Source organism: Temnothorax curvispinosus, unplaced genomic scaffold, assembly GCF_003070985.1.
Source record: "Temnothorax curvispinosus isolate PA1 unplaced genomic scaffold, ASM307098v1 QBEX01003883.1, whole genome shotgun sequence".
In the NCBI taxonomy this organism is placed as follows: domain Eukaryota; kingdom Metazoa; phylum Arthropoda; class Insecta; order Hymenoptera; family Formicidae; genus Temnothorax; species Temnothorax curvispinosus.
In genome coordinates this window covers 1-16,321 of record NW_020213663.1, presented here as the reverse complement: position 1 = coordinate 16,321, position 16,321 = coordinate 1, and the positions used below count along the sequence as shown (strand labels likewise).

Below are 16,321 nucleotides of genomic sequence, written 5' to 3'. Positions count from 1 at the left end.
TCACTCTGCCCATGCGAGAAGCGAAGCGCGAAAAAATAAATTTACTGTTCGATACCGGAGCGGCCGTATCAATAATAAAAGTAAAACATTTGAAAGGCGAAACAATGATAGAAGAGGATAAAATGGCCCTTACAGGAGTAACAGGTCATAAAGCCCATACGATTGGAAAATTTACAGCAACTATTGACTTGAAAGATAGAAAGATCAAGCACACGATATATGTCGTCAAGGATGATTTTCCGATTGAATACGACGGAATACTAGGCGTAGATTTTATAAAGAAACATCGAGCGTCATATAGTTACGAGTCGAGCGCAATACGCATAGGGAATAGCACATTAAAATTATACCTGTATAAGAAAATGGTTTTGAAACCGCGAAGCGAGACAATAGTACAAGTCGCGACCGATAAAAATTCACTAGGAATAATACAGGCAGAAGAGACAATGCCAGGAGTGTTCATAGGAAACTGCCTAGTGATGCCAGAAAACTTTCTATGTCCGGCAAGCATACTAAATACGACGGAGAAGACAGTCGAAATGCTAATGCCGCAAGTAACATTAGAAGAGTTAGAGCAAGAAGAAGCAAAAGAGATAGAAATAAACCAAGTAGACAAGGCAGAAGAAACAATGCCGCGTAGCGAAAAAGTCGAAAAATTGATACGCACGCAACACTTAAACGAAGAAGAAAAGAAAACCATTATGGAAATTTGCAGAGATTACAGCGATGTATTGCATGTGGAAGGAGAACCACTGACATGCACTGATATCGTAGCGCATAAGATTACCACGAAGGCGGGCAGCGTACCGGTCAACGTCCGACCGTACCGTTTACCAGAAAAGCACAAGGAAGAAGTAAATAGACAAGTGAAAGAGATGTTGAAAAACGGAATTATTAGACCCAGCACGAGCCTGTGGAATGCGCCGTTGCTAGTAGTACCAAAGAAAAGAGACGCATCAGGAAAATTAAAACTGAGAGTGGTAATAGATTTTCGGTTTGTGAACGACCTAACGGAGGGAGATTCCTTCCCATTGCCAAACATAACCGATATCCTAGACCAACTGGGAAAAGCAAAATATTTTACCACGCTAGACCTCGCCTCGGGATATCATCAAATCCCGATGGAAGAAGAAGATAAAGAAAAAACAGCGTTCTCGACACAATACGGACATTACGAGTATAATCGAATGCCTTTTGGATTGAAAAATGCCCCAGCGACATTTCAACGAGCAATAATAGCCGTTTTAGCAGGACTAGTAGGATTACAATGCTTAGTCTATCTAGACGATATAATAGTATACGGAGCAAGTTTACAAGAGCACAATAAGAGATTAATTGAAGTGCTAAAAAGACTGAGAAAATATAATTTGAAATTACAGCCCGATAAATGCGAATTCCTTCGGAAAGAAGTGACGTATCTCGGACATGTAATAACAGAAAGCGGAATCTTGCCAGACCCTTCAAAATTAGAAGCAGTAAAAAGCTTCCCGAGACCAACAAAGGTAAAGGACATCCAGGCTTTCGTAGGATTAGCCGGATATTATCGAAGGTTTATTAAAGATTTTTCAGCAATCGCCAAACCACTCACAAAAATGACCAGAAAAGATATCAAATTCGAGTGGAACGCAGAACAACAAAACGCATTTGAAATACTTAAGGAAAAACTAACTACAGCACCGGTATTAAAATACCCGGACTTCTCCCAAGAATTTGTAGTAACGACCGACGCGTCAGATTACGCAATAGGAGCCATACTGTCACAGGGAAAGATAGGTCAAGATCAACCCGTGGCGTATGCGAGCAGAGTACTATCTAAAGCCGAGCAAAATTATAATACTACCGAGAAAGAATTACTAGCGATAGTATGGGCGGTGAAACACTTCCGACCATACGTTTATGGAACAAAATTTACCGTAGTAACAGACCATAAATCATTGGTTTGGCTATTTAACGTAAAGGACCCCGGTTCACGATTAATCCGATGGAGATTGAAATTAGAAGAATACGATTACACTATCGTACACAAGGCCGGTCAACAGAATAGAAACGCAGATGCGCTGAGTCGACATGTTCCGACAGATATCAACAAGATAGAGAAGGAAGAGAATAACGAAGAGGAGAGCGAAAGAAAATACACAGAAGAAGAGAAGCAACGTATATTATACGAATACCATGATGCACCTGTAGGAGGACATCAGGGTGTGGAACGCACCATAAACCGAATAAGGTTGACGCATAATTGGAGAGGATTAACTCGAGACGTCGAAGATTACAACAAATGCGAACTATGTCAGAAGAACAAGTTATCGCGAAAAAATAAAGCACCCTTAGTAATAACAGACACCGCGGACAAACCGTTCGAAAAATGTGCTCTAGATATAGTAGGACCACTGACGGTGACCGAAAACGGAAATAAATATATCCTCACGTTTCAGGATAATTTATCGAAATTCAGTAAGGCGATACCAGTACCTAATCAAGAAGCGAATACAATCGCGAAAGAATTTGTCACAAAGATTATCTTTGAATACGGTATCCCCGACAAAATACTGACGGATAGAGGAACGAATTTCCTTAGCGAGATATTTAAAAGCACGTGTAAATTATTGAAAATAGAAAAAATTCAAACAACGGCCTACCATCCCGAGAGTAATGGAGCATTGGAACGCTCTCATAGAACATTAGCCGAATACTTGCGACATTATATTAACGCGGACCAGACAGACTGGGACGAATGGACGCCATACGCAATGTTCGCGTATAACACGACGCCACACACAGCGACCGGGTTTACACCCTTTGAATTAGTATACGGGCACCGAGCGACACTACCGACGGCACTGTCGCAACCACCGAAACCAACGTATACTTATGACGATTACGCGCAAGAGCTAAAAAAAAAATTAAGAGCGACACAACGAGTTGCAAAGGAACATTTGCGAAACGAAAAATCTAAGGCCAAGGAGACGTATGATAAGAAAACAAAAGAAATCAATTTCCGAGTGGGAGACAAAGTTCTCCTGCACGACGAAACGGTGCATAGAGGGAGATCGAAAAAATTAGAATCCCCGTGGATAGGACCGTACGAAGTAATTGAAAAACACTCAGACGTAAATTATACGATCAAAAAGGGACGGAAAACCACGCGAGTACACGTAAACCGATTAAAGCCCTTTATAGAACAGTAAAAACAGCGTAGAAGAACAAAAACAAGCAATAGGAAGTAGGCAATAGAAAATAGGCGATAGTAAAAACTAACGAAAATTAGACAATAAGTACTTACCGAACATCAAACACGTCGCACCACACGACGTCCGGTGGCCACATCCAATGTGATCTCCAGGGGGTAGAGGAGACGCATCTAGGAGGAATCCGGGGGCGTTAGCAACGCTTCTGCGTAGGTGGGAGGGGGCGACGTCGGCCCCAAACCCAAATTCGCCGCCATCCGCGCACTAAGCGCGGCACCCTCACTTACGGCACCCGCACGGGCAGCGCGGAGCCAATACGTGCGCCAGCATGCGTCGCACGTCGTCGGGACAAAAAATCGGTTACAAAGACGGCACCGCATTTCACAATTAGCGCAACGAAAAGTACTCTCTCTGAATCACGTCGCAAGAGCAACTAAACGCGCGAGGAGAGAAAAAACGCAAGGAGAAGGCATTATCAAGCCAAGGTAAAAATTCGAAGAAAGGTAACATGAGTCCTTATCTTACTGGACGCTGATCGTCGTCCAGCACTTCGCGAAAAAAGCGAAACCTGAGACAGCACCATCGTACGAGATACGACAATTCAGCAGCGAGCCGGGAATATACTTTGAGAGAACCGGACAATTGCAACAGGTAGAAGCTACTTGGAAACTAGCGATTAAAATCGACGTAGCAGCCCTAGGAAACCGATATCACCAACTTCAGGAATTTCTACAGCAAGCCGAAGAAGTATGCGAAATGATAATCGCAAAGGACACGCAGCAGACGTGCAAAAACATTCTCCATATAATAGAGAAAAATAACAAAAAATTAACGCAATTATTAACGCGATTACAGACTATATATAAAACAACTAATAATAAGCGAGGGTTAATAGACGCGATCGGCACGATCAGCAAAACGCTGTTCGGCACTATGGATGCCGACGACGCAAAACACATACAGGAGCAGCTTGAACTGATACAAAATCAGCAACAGACTCTACGGCACACCGCTAAAAGTCAATTAAAGGTAATGAATGCCACGATAGGCCACATGGAGGCCTTAGAAAAATCGTTATACCACAACGAACAACTGATGGCGAACGTCACGAGACGGATACAGCTGGAAACAGCACTGTACGCCAAAAGAGAAGAAATAGACGAACAGCTTTTAATACTAACCACAATCACAGAGGATCTAATGGAAGACGTGAAGGACACCATAGACTACCTCACATATTCGCGGGAAGGAGTAATACTCACCCGCCTATTGCCAATAGAAGAAATAATAACCGAACTACAAGAAGCAACGTCACAATTGACGCAGGGATCCCACTTTCCGTTTAAAACTAGAGTAGAAAATTGGAACGAGATACAAAACTATGTAGAAATTAGCGCATATTACGATAAACCGAACATTTATACGATAATCAAATTTCCCGTGGTAGCATACCCCGTGTATGACATAATAAGAACGACACCATTACCTGTCCCTAACCATGCAAATATTTTCACATTCCTAAGAATTACTCACAACATATTAGCCATAGACAAAGAGAATCATAATTACATAACGCTAGAGGAACGCGATTTAAACGACTGTAAACGAAACGGAGCAGATTACGTATGTGACCGAAACTGCCCGATATATTTTGTGGGGACCAACGCACCCTGCGAAGTGCAAGTTTATGTGGGGACGCCGGGATATGTAAACGCCTGCGAGAGGCGGCAAATGGTGTCAGACGTAACCTTGTGGGTAGCGTTGAGCGAACCACAGGCGTGGTTGTTCTCAGCGCCGAGAAAACAAAAGATAGCGATCCAATGTAACGATCAGGCGGAACAAAAGGTAGAAATCGAACGAACAGGAAAACTAAGTATAAACGAAAATTGTAAACTAACCACACCCGACATTATTATAAAAACAAAAAGACAAACGACTATGAGACAAATAGAAATGCACCTAGCAGATTTTAACCTAACGCTAACAAACACAAATAAAAATATTAACGAACAAGCGAAAAAAAAAATTAGATTAGAACCTGTAATCAGGAATCCGAACGAATTAATGGAGTTAAGTCTAGAAATAAGCGATATAAATAAAGAATTGGAAAAATCCCAAGACACCCTAATAAAAAATCCCTATGTCATATATCCCGTAGGATCAACACTTACGTTAATAATTATATTAAGCATAGTAGGAATAATCACCTATGTAATAAAAAGACATAAAAAACGAGCGAGCGCCCGACCGCACGTACGGGGCGACTCAGCGATACTATACTAGAAAAGAAGAAGAATGTAACCTCAGAAACAAAAATAATAAAGAAAATAAACCACCCTAATAGAAATAGAAATAGGATAAGCAGCGAAAAATTGTAACGAAAACTACCGACCGTAGTTTCCTTCTCTCAAAGGGGGAGGGATGTTGCGGCCCCAATCAAAATGTAATAATAAAATAATTATATTATAGTATAAAATAATAATATTAAGAAAGACCGAGAATAACAATAGGGAACGCGACCGCGAAAGCCCGAGAGAATTACGCAACGCCGAATCAGCAAAAGATGAGTTGCGCGATCGGCCCAGATACGATCGAGCAACTCAGCGATATCGAAGGACAAGACGAGGATTGAAAAGGAAGCGACAACAGGAGAGGAGAGGGCAATTGGAGTCTCAAAGCGACGGGCGTTTCACGCGAGTAATCATTGTACGCAAAGTGGATTAATTAAAGTTGTCATTTATTGCAAAGTGTTGTTAATAAATCCCGCCTCCTCCGTGGATAAACGATCCCTGGTGTCCCGCCGTAAAAAGAGGGCACAACAAAGTCTACTGTCATAACGTGTTCACATACAGAGGTCATTTTAAAATTTACAGTCTCAGATCTAAAATGACCTACCCATTCGTGGACGGAACAAAAGCCATTCAGTCCTAAAGATATTCGTAGAAAAAGTTTATTATTATAGAAATGAGGAAGAAGGAAAAAGAAAGCTGAAGAAGGAAACAATTCAAGTTATTAACATACGTTTTTTGATATTACATCGTCCATTACTCAATATATTGGCCAGGGATGCTGCCACAGAAGGTTTTTCAGTTAACATCAAAGCGATTTTCATTTTGACGCGATATTTCCTTCATATGACATTACAATTGATTTATTCTTCTGTCATGTGGCACCGATTCCCAATACTTTGACGAGTTCGACACGGCCAAGATTAAAGGCTTGGGCACATTCATCTCCGAATTGTGAGAGGCAAAAGGACTCACGCAAATCAAACATTCCGAATCGTGAAGAGCTAAGAAAATAATGAATATGCAATAAGCAGTATATATGAAATAGAGATAAAAAAGACTGAAGAATATAATAAAATTAGAAAAAATTGCCAATATAATAAAAAAGTTTGCAAATTATAAATTTACATATTGCTTTCTCACAATTTTAAAGTGTACAAATTAAAAATTTGCACATTGCTTCATCATTTTATTTTACTCATAAAGCTTCCTTTATGAAAAAGTCAAATTAATAAATATTAATAATTATGTATCAAATAAAATATAAGCTTCCTCAGTAGAAGAGCTTTATAAGTGAGTGAAATAAAATGATGATGCAATGTATAAATTTCTAATTTAAACATTTTAAAATGGTGAGAAAGCAATATGCAAATTTCTAATTTGTACACTTTTTTATATTAATAATAATAGCTAATTGTTTACCGAATATTAAACATGGATAAGTGATGTATTATGCGCATCATACGTGAAACAGAACACACTTATGGACATTTAACTATCATATGTACTCTGTTTCATAAATTAATATAAAATATGTAATATATATATAATAAGTCTTTATTTCACTCCCTTCCGGGTTGGAAAGGCGTTTTTTTTAGTAAAAACGTTCCCAAAAACCTTTACAATCTGCCATACACAATACTGACTCTATACATTTCAAACATTCCCAAAAACCTTTACATTCTGCCATACGCAATATTGATTCTAAACAATTCAAGCTTCAAGATGCCCCCCTTGTCTCGTTCCTTCCCCTTTTTCTTCCGGTCCTATTGTTTCCTGTGACTTTCTTTCTGTTCCTTCCTCTTTTTCTTTCCCGGTTTTCCTTTCGTGTTTTCCTCCTCGACTTCTTTCCTCTCATTCCTTCTGATCCGTTCTCTGCTTCTTTGGTTTCTTCCTTGTCGGTTTACATCCTCCTCCATCTCTCTCCCTTTTCGTCCCATTTTACCTCTTTCCCGTCAATCCACAGCCTTCTATTTGTTACTACAGCTGATCTTCCTATCGCTCTTTCCTCTCTTGCTTTAATTACCAATTTGTGTCTATACGCCCTCTCTTCCATTGTTAGTTCCTCATCTACACCTACTTCCCATCTTCTCCATATTTCGTCGCTTTTTTCAATTATTTCTTCCTTGTCCTCTTCTTCCTCCAGCTCCATAAACATCAATTCTTTTTTGTCCGTTCCCATTGCCTCTATTACTCCTCTTACCGGGATTATTCTTCCTGTTACTTTTTTCATTATAATCTCCACTATTTCTCTTCTTTCCCTTGGACTTTCTCCTCTTACTTTCCTCCATATTATTCTTCTTTTCTTCCTTTGCTTTTTCTCTCTATTTTCTTTTTCTTCTTTCTGCTTCTTCTCTCTTTCTTTCTTTTCTCTTCTTCTTCTTACATCCTCCTCCATGTCTTCTGCTGTTCGTCGTGCCTTTTCTTTCTCGCTTTTACTTTCTTCTTCTTTGCTTCTGACTTTTCTCTCGTTTTTGTCTCCTCTGGCCTCACTCCTTTCTTTATAGTCTCTTTCCTCTTCTCTTTTATTTAATTCATCATCACTCTTTCTGACCTCTTTTCTTTTTGCATCTTCCTTCCACTTCCTTTTCTCCTTTTCCCTTTCTTCTTCTTTCTCTATCTCTTTCCACCAGCTTTCTTTCCATACTCCCTCGTTCCATCCCTCGACGCCGCACTCTTCTTCCTCTTCTACTGCCTTCTTCCCCTTTACCGCTCCGTCGCTGCACTCCCTCGCCTCTTCCGTCTCTTCCTCCCATCGTTCACTGCTCTCATCCGAATCTCTTTCCTCTGTCTCTTCCTGCTCCTCGCTCTTTTCGATCTTCCTTTGTCGTTTCTCCAGCCCTTCCATTTGTCTTCTCATCTCTTTCATTTCTTTCTTCATTTCTCTGGTCTGCCTCTCTATCTTCTGTCCTACCTCCCTTATTTCCTTTATAACTTCTTTTATCCAGTCCTTTTCCTCCGCCCTTTGTTCGGTCCTCGTCATACTCTCCCTTCCTGTCACTATATTGAAAATTGTTAGTGCTTGTGATTGCCTCTCTATCTTTACCTGCCTCTGCTCTCTCTCTCCGCTTTCTCTTCTATTTTTATCTACATTACTCACTTACTTTCTATCCGTTTTTCTTTCGGGGCGTTCCTTTTTCTCACTCTACTTCTATTTTTACCTCTAACCTCTCGTTTATGTCTTTCTCGTCTTCCGCGCATTTCATCAGTACGCCAACTTTATCGCGTCTTCTTCAGGTCTGCCATCCCCGCCTGCTCCCATCGCCATCTCTCCTCCCGCCCTCGCTCTGCGCGTGTGCCTTCTCGACGTATTGCTCCTCTTCAGGCCTGCCAGCCCTGCCCGCTCCCAGCGCCGTCTCGTCTCTCTCCCCAGCCTCACTCCGCGCATGCGCTTGTCGCTCGCATCTGCACCGTTACCGCGCCTCGACGCCCCGCAGTAGTGCCAACCCGCTCTTTTGGAGGGGCCGGCACCCCGCGCCGTCTCGGCCGCAGTCGGTGTTTTCGCGTCTTGCGCCATCTCCTCTCACCGCTTCTGTCCTGCACTGCAGCCCTCCGATCGCTCCTTCTCCAGCGCGCCTGCGCAGCTCTCCGTCGCCATCATTCTCTTCCCCTCCTTCCGCTTCCCTCTTCGGTCCTAACCTGTACGTCTATTCTTTTTTGTGTTCTCTCGTTCTTGCCTCACTGCTTGTTAGGCACGTTCCCTTCAATTTCTCTTCTTCCTCTATGTTTCCTCCGTCGATCCCATCGCTCCTCTGAGGTTCTTCTTCCTTTTCTTTTCCTTTTACTCCGGATTCCCTGCGCTTCCTTCCCTGAGCCGTCTATTCGCTCCTACCGTCCGGGAGCATCCCAATCTAATATAAAATATGTATTTAATATAAACATTAATTTGTGAAATGCTCAATATTCTTGAAACGATAATAATTTTTATTATTACCTCTCCATATATCTTAAATGTACATGAATTTTCTTCGAACTCTATATTTGTAATATCATCAACTTTCTACGCTTGTTGAATATTTGTATTATAAGCAATAACTAGTCCCATTTGATCTTGAACATTAAATTCATCGATATATCTAAAATAAGAAAAATTTTACATTGCACATCTCTTTACACAATCTTGTTCAAGATAAAGTTTCTCTCTCTCTCTCTCTCTCTCTCTCACCCCATAATACATATATATATATATATATGGAGTTAAAACCATAGTGGTGTAAGTCACCTTTTTTAACCTATTGAGTTAAGTTTATAGATGCAATCTACACACGCAGATATGTTGAAAGAAAAAAAAAGAAGTAATAAAAAAATTGACTTACATCACTATAACTTTAACCCTCCGTATATGTTATCAATTATAACTGTATTTATATTTATGTTAAAAATATTTTTCGCATAATTTATCTCAAAAAGTATTACCTTTCCACGTATTCATTACTGTGTAAATCACATTCCTTCAACAACTTTATGAATTCCTCATCGAAACGTTCCACCAGTGTCAACACACAATCATCTATTTTATACAGCGTCATTTCAAACTTTTGCATTTCTTCCATTATTGTTTCGCTATTACCATAATACGCTCCAATATTCTGTAACAAAAATAATTATCTATTTCACACTTGCTTATTTTAAATCTTCTATTTTAGAGGACTTATAAATTTACATTACACATACGTACATACATATATCTATTTTATACACAAATACGTACTTCGACCAATACTCCGGCTTTATAGCATCAGAAACTTTTGGATTGTAATCAAATGTAAAAGACACAATGGAAAACTTAATCTTTATGATTATAACCGGGCCGAAAGTATGAACGTCGCCTATCAATTGTAGCTCGTGCAAAAGCTCTATTTGCTCGCGTTTGTCCGTACGTTTTTTACCACAAGCTGTAATTATCTCAGAAAGTTTCTTCAACACCGCACCAATATTAATTTCTACGTCCTTTACGAACATCTTCGGTTTCTTGGAGGGAATAGCCACGACACCCAGGATTTCCCACTTTCTTTTGCCATCATCTTCGTCACGTTTCTTTTCTCGTTCTTTTTCTTTGCGTTCTTTACATTGCTCCTTCCTCTTCACTTTATCCTCGTCCTCCTCCTGGGCTAAAGCCCTATGTAAAAAAAAAATTATGGTGTCATATAATATATTGTTAAATTTATTATTTTTTATTAAATGGAAAATAATTGTATTCAATTTTATAGATTGAAAGAACGTACTTCTTGATGAAACGCGAATATTTTGATATTTGCCTTCGTCATGTGTGCATGTGCGTCGTGTGATCGAGATGTAATAGCTCGAGTCGTGTCGCGAGGTTAATCGTCCTCCTCCTAGGCTCTTATGTAAAAAAAAAAATTATGGTGTCATAAAATATATCGTTAAATTTATTATTTTTTATTAAGTAAAAAATAATTTTACTCAATTTTATAGGTTGAGAGAACGTACTTTTTGATGAAACGCGAATATTTTGATAGTGGTCATCGTTACTTGTGCTCTCACTGTCTGAATCGCTGCTCCAGTCAGATTCGCTTTCACTGTCATCTTCGCCATCGATTGTAGTCTTCTGCAATGCAACAATGAACAGAAAGATTTATAAATAGTTATTTTGATCAAACTCCGGACACACACACACACACACACGCACACGCACACACACGCACACGCACACACACACACACACAACACACACACACACGCACGCACACGCTTATGTACATACACACACACACACTATCTGTCATATACTACGTTTACGCGAGCGTTACTTCTGTAACTTACATGATAATCCTCCACGTAAATAAGGATTTTGTAGTAACTGATAATAATTCATCCCGCGTAAACGAGTTAATTATTGTAAATTACTACAGAAGTAACGCCCGCCTAAACATAGTAACGATCACGACTGTCATTACCTATCTCCGGCGACCTGCTGATATTTCGCCTCTTGTGACACCCATAACTTCGTAGCACTTCGATTTTTGAGTAAAGACGCAACCGAAATTTGAAATTAAACAATTGTAATTAATAATGAGAGATCACGTCAATATTAACCTCACGACCACGGTCGTGAATACAGGTCTGGAAACTCTAGTAGTGGGGGGTGACTCGCTTAGTGAAGTCATTTTATGTAGTTGACACTATCACCGCCTGGAGCGCTGGAGGTTAGAGATTTTTTAAATAACGCAAATACATATTGAATATATTTTGACATAAACATATAACACGACATATGACGTATGTCATATGTTATAACATATTACATATTGACATATTAAATGTAACGAACGTAAGAATTAAGTTCTAGAAAGTGATTAATTGACAATGAAATTAACGAAATATTGTGTCGTGCCGAATTGCAAGACTGGGTGCAAAAATCTGAAAATAAATTGTTCAGTTTTCAAAGTCCCAAAACGTGACGAATTGCGTAAAAAATGGATATCCGCAATCCCTGGCATAAAGGACCTGAAACCCAATCAATTTGTATGTGAAAAACATTTTGATAAAGAATGCATAATAAGGAATTTTGTAATGCGCGATGCACAAGCAAATGTCCTAGCCGAGGTAAGCTCAGTTATAAAAAAAATATTTTGTCACATTAAAAGAAATTTTAATAATATATCCAGGGATCGGCAAAAAACTCCATTTTTTATTTGTTAATTATTGATATAAGTGAGCAATTTAATAAATGAGCAATTAGTCACAAAAAATTCAACATATATAACTTTAATTACTACATTTAAATGTGGTTAAAAAACTAATGTTATTAATGTTACATATATATATATATATATATATATATATATATATATACATATATAATATATAAATGTAGTAATTAAGTTATTTATGTTAAACCAGATAATTTTAAGTTAAATAATTTTTTAATAATTAATAATTTACCTGAAACTAATTATTCATTATTGAGAAAATTAGTAATTATTTTCCACTAATTATTAATTTTCTAATAATTTCTAGTAATTTATTTCGACAAACTATTAATTATTTTAATAATAAAAAATTTATGTCTACTAATTACCAATTTGTAAAAATAAATTAATTATAATTTTTTGTGACTAATTACTAATTTACTGTTTCTATAAACATTTAATTTGGTGTTATTATCTACTCATTTTGTGAATAATTAAAAAATGAAAAATGGTAATTTTTTTACCAATCCCTGAATATATCTATATGTTGACACTATAATTTGAGATAGGATATTTTATCCTTCACCTACCACGGCCGGGGTTCTTTGGCTGACAGGGCTCTAATAATTTATTCAATAAATGATAATAAATAATAATAAATAATAATAATAATAACGAATAACGCAAAACACAACAAACATTCAAATGAGACAAACAGAGGATACATACATCGACAATTAAACAAATGGCCAAGTTTTGGCGACTCTTCGAGGAGTAAATGAGTCAAGCGTTGACATCAGGGGAAATTTTACTTTTTCTGTCACAAATTCAAGTTCTTATGACTAGATTAAAAGCTAGATACAATAGTCCCAGTGGACCTCGATTTCTAGACTTTAAAAATTAGGTACTCAATTTGTAGTTGATTTTATTTAATTCATTCAGACTAAGTACCAGCGAACTCGATTATCTAAATCTGCTGTACCTACAATTTTCTATGAGTCTTCCTCGACTGTAACGGTTTCCAAGGATGAGAATTTGCAGGATAAAAAGTTATAAGTTGATGCTGCGAGTAATGGATTGCTTAACTCAGACGTGCATTGTACACTATCAAAATCCATCGATATCACATTGCCTGTTCCAGAATCTATTGATATGACAAGTAAATATTATCATGCTTTATTGTATTCCATGAATTCAAATAGCAATCCAGCAATTAATTCCTACTATATGCAGCCACTTCATGATGCTATTTTCGTAATAGTTATTATATTATACACTCTATTATAGCCGATGACATTCACGAGTTTTCGCTCTCTGATAGCGCGAATATGAATGCAGAAAATTCGAAGAGTGTAATTGATCATCAGCAAAGTCCTCAGTCTTCTGATGGATGCATAGGTACGACAATCTCGTTCCTAAAGAAATAAATAATTTCACTGAGAAAACATCGGACTCAGTTGACCTAAGGCTCGTAAAGACTATCAGCATGGCGTGTAAGTGTTGCTATTATTGTATCTATACTAACTATATAAAAATGAATAAAATAAAAATGTATTTAACGCGACAGAGTCTCGACATTAATATATAATATACGCTAGACAGAAATAAGTGGAGAAGTAAAAGGAGGGGTAAATAATAAATGGAGAGGTAAAAGTCATAGTGGTGTAAGTCAAATGTTTTGAAATGTTTTTTTTGCGTGCATATATGCAATCTATACAATATATAAATTGCATCTATGCACACAAAAAAATATTTTTAAAAATTTAACTTATACCACTGTGGTATAAGTTACCCCTCCAAATAAGCAAATAAAATAAATTTGTAACAATAGTTTAAATAAATAAATAAATAAATAAATAAATAAATAAATAAATAAATAAATTCATCAAACAATCAATAATGCATAAACATGAAATATGAATGGATATATATGTGGGAACGGGCCTCCTCACTCGAGAGGAGAATATTGGAGGATCGCCTAGGGATAATGGAAATAGAACCAGCAACAGCGGCGGAGAAAGTAGGCGCGTCATTAATCGTTTCTATATATATAAAGTTCCATTTTTTAGTAATCGTTTCTGTATCAATAAAGTTCCGTTTATAAATCTTTGCTTAAGAATGAGTTCATCCGATTAGTTTTTATACTGTCATCTACACGAATCCTAAATATGGCGCTGGTACGAACGTTTGCAGAGATTATAAGAATTAGGGCCCGAGCACTGTTTACGTCTTACTGTTTAAGTTTTTCTATGTGCCAAGGCCCTTAAGGCCTGACAATTGAATAATATCGTTACATATATTGTATTCTATATATTGTAGCGTACAAAGATTTGTCAATCACAATACCAAACTCGTGGGGTTTCACTGAATTATATAGAGGAACAAAACGGTGTTTGGTACTTTCACACGTACGGTTGATGACCAATAATGACACAGATGGTCCTATTGTAGACAAAAGTGTCATAATCGACGTAGATGGCATAATTGATTATAAGATTTATGGAAAATCGGTCGACATTCATGAAATTAAGATCTTGCAAAATATGAACGATGTAACGTCGCTCCCTGTTATTTTATCGAAATTCGAGCGCATGCGAGTTTGTCAAAGAGTTGGGCCAGTTGAAGAATGTTTTATTCAACGAGACATCGCGTATCGAACTTCTAGCAATGATTGGCATCATCGATTGTGAATTGACCACCAAGGGAAAAAGGTGCAAACATTGCAAAAGATTGAAAAGCACGTTGCTGCAAAAACAGGCACGTCTTAAAAAGCGTGATCAAGTGAAGAAAGTCGTGCGTCTCGCAAATTCAATTGATCAAAAAAAAATTAATGCCTTGAGAAAAAAATTGAGCCAAACGCGTCGATTAAAAAATCGATCAAAATATCGAATCACTGTGTTGCAAGATGAGTTAAACTCGAAGCAAAACGAGCTGGCAAATATTCAGGACGAAACGTTGGAGAAAAAAATTCTTTCTTTGAATATACCAACAACACAGCAAAATACGTTGAAAGAAATAATAACTTCAGCGAAAACACAAAAGAGAGGTCATCGATATTCAGAAGAATGGATAATGCTCTGTATGTTAATGAACATACGTTCACATGGATATTACGAATTTTTACGAAAAAACAATGTTATCTCATTACCGTGTACCCGAACTATTCGAAATTATTTTACAATGATTAACACAAAATGTGGTTTTGATAGTAATTTTTTCAAACTGCTAAAAAAAAGTTTTGCTTTCAAAAAACCGATGCAACGCCACGGAATATTATTGCTCGATGAAATCAATTTCCGTATGCTCGAAAAACCTTACCTATACAGGATTAGTTGATTTTGGTGACGATGGACCCCAAGCAACGAGTATAGAAGATCAAGCGACTCACGGACTTGTGTTAATGTTTCAACCACTCGCAGACACCTACACACAGCCAATAGCAGTCTTTGCATCAAAAAATCCCGTGAAGGGCGACGAACTAGCAAAACTAGCCATTAAAGCAATCGTTTTGTTGGAGGAATCTGGGGCCATAGTGCATGGAATTGTTTCCGATGGAGCTGCGACAAATACGAAGATGGGAAAAATTCTGGGCATAAAAAGCTCAATCAATGAGACTCAGACATGGTTTACTCATCCCTCGGATAATGATCGCCGCGTGTTTATATTCTCTGATGTTCCTCATCTTGTGAAGAATATCAGAAATCGTTTATACAACAAAAAAATACTAAGAGTATGTATATAAATTTATATTAATACATTGATAGAATTCTTACTACTATACGTCTCGTTTGGCACGTATATTTTATTGTAGATAAACGCAAGGGATAATCCGATCAAGTGGGAATATTTTAAAACTCTACACAAATTGGACAGTAACCAATTAAGAAACGCTCGAGCATGTCCTCGGCTGACTTTAAGACACGTAGAATTGGATAACACTGCTAAAATGCGTGTTAAGCTCGCAACACAGGTGCAAATGATACGATTTGAATAATTTATGTATTCGAATAATTTATTGGTATACATTTTTAAAATGATTTTTTATCAGATATTCAGCAATTCAGTGGCGAATGGGCTTCAGTTCTACGTATCTCAAAAGTGTCAAGGATTAGAAGGCTGTGAAGCGACTATTGAGTTTTGCAAGCGAGTGAACGACATGTTCGACGCTCTAAATCGGAAAGTTCCGAACCAA

The 16,321-nt window shown here is 37.8% G+C and overlaps 3 protein-coding genes across 3 annotated transcripts; 1 reads left to right on the top strand and 2 right to left on the bottom strand.

Annotated features, from left to right (window-relative positions):
• Positions 1 to 7,379: 7,379 nt before the first annotated feature.
• LOC112452966 (golgin subfamily A member 6-like protein 6) lies at positions 7,380 to 8,647 on the bottom strand. The gene is made up of 3 exons (XM_025013451.1): positions 8,581 to 8,647; positions 7,863 to 8,476; positions 7,380 to 7,622 (listed from the first exon to the last, which is right to left on the bottom strand). Coding segments are annotated over exons 1-3 (858 nt in total). The 5' UTR covers positions 8,582 to 8,647.
• An 855-nt stretch (positions 8,648 to 9,502) lies between these two features.
• Positions 9,503 to 10,441, bottom strand: LOC112452968 (eukaryotic translation initiation factor 3 subunit C-like). Its single transcript, XM_025013452.1, has 3 exons — positions 10,188 to 10,441; positions 9,893 to 10,065; positions 9,503 to 9,552 (listed from the first exon to the last, which is right to left on the bottom strand). The coding sequence occupies exons 1-2, from the start codon at positions 10,436 to 10,438 to the stop codon at positions 10,029 to 10,031; spliced, it is 288 nt and encodes a 95-aa protein (XP_024869220.1). The 5' UTR covers positions 10,439 to 10,441; the 3' UTR covers positions 9,503 to 9,552; positions 9,893 to 10,028.
• Positions 10,442 to 13,566: 3,125 nt separating this feature from the next.
• On the top strand, positions 13,567 to 15,413 carry LOC112452969. Its single transcript, XM_025013453.1, has 2 exons — positions 13,567 to 13,622; positions 14,449 to 15,413. The coding sequence occupies exons 1-2, from the start codon at positions 13,616 to 13,618 to the stop codon at positions 14,817 to 14,819; spliced, it is 378 nt and encodes a 125-aa protein (XP_024869221.1). The 5' UTR covers positions 13,567 to 13,615; the 3' UTR covers positions 14,820 to 15,413.
• The last annotated feature ends 908 nt before the right edge of the window (positions 15,414 to 16,321 follow it).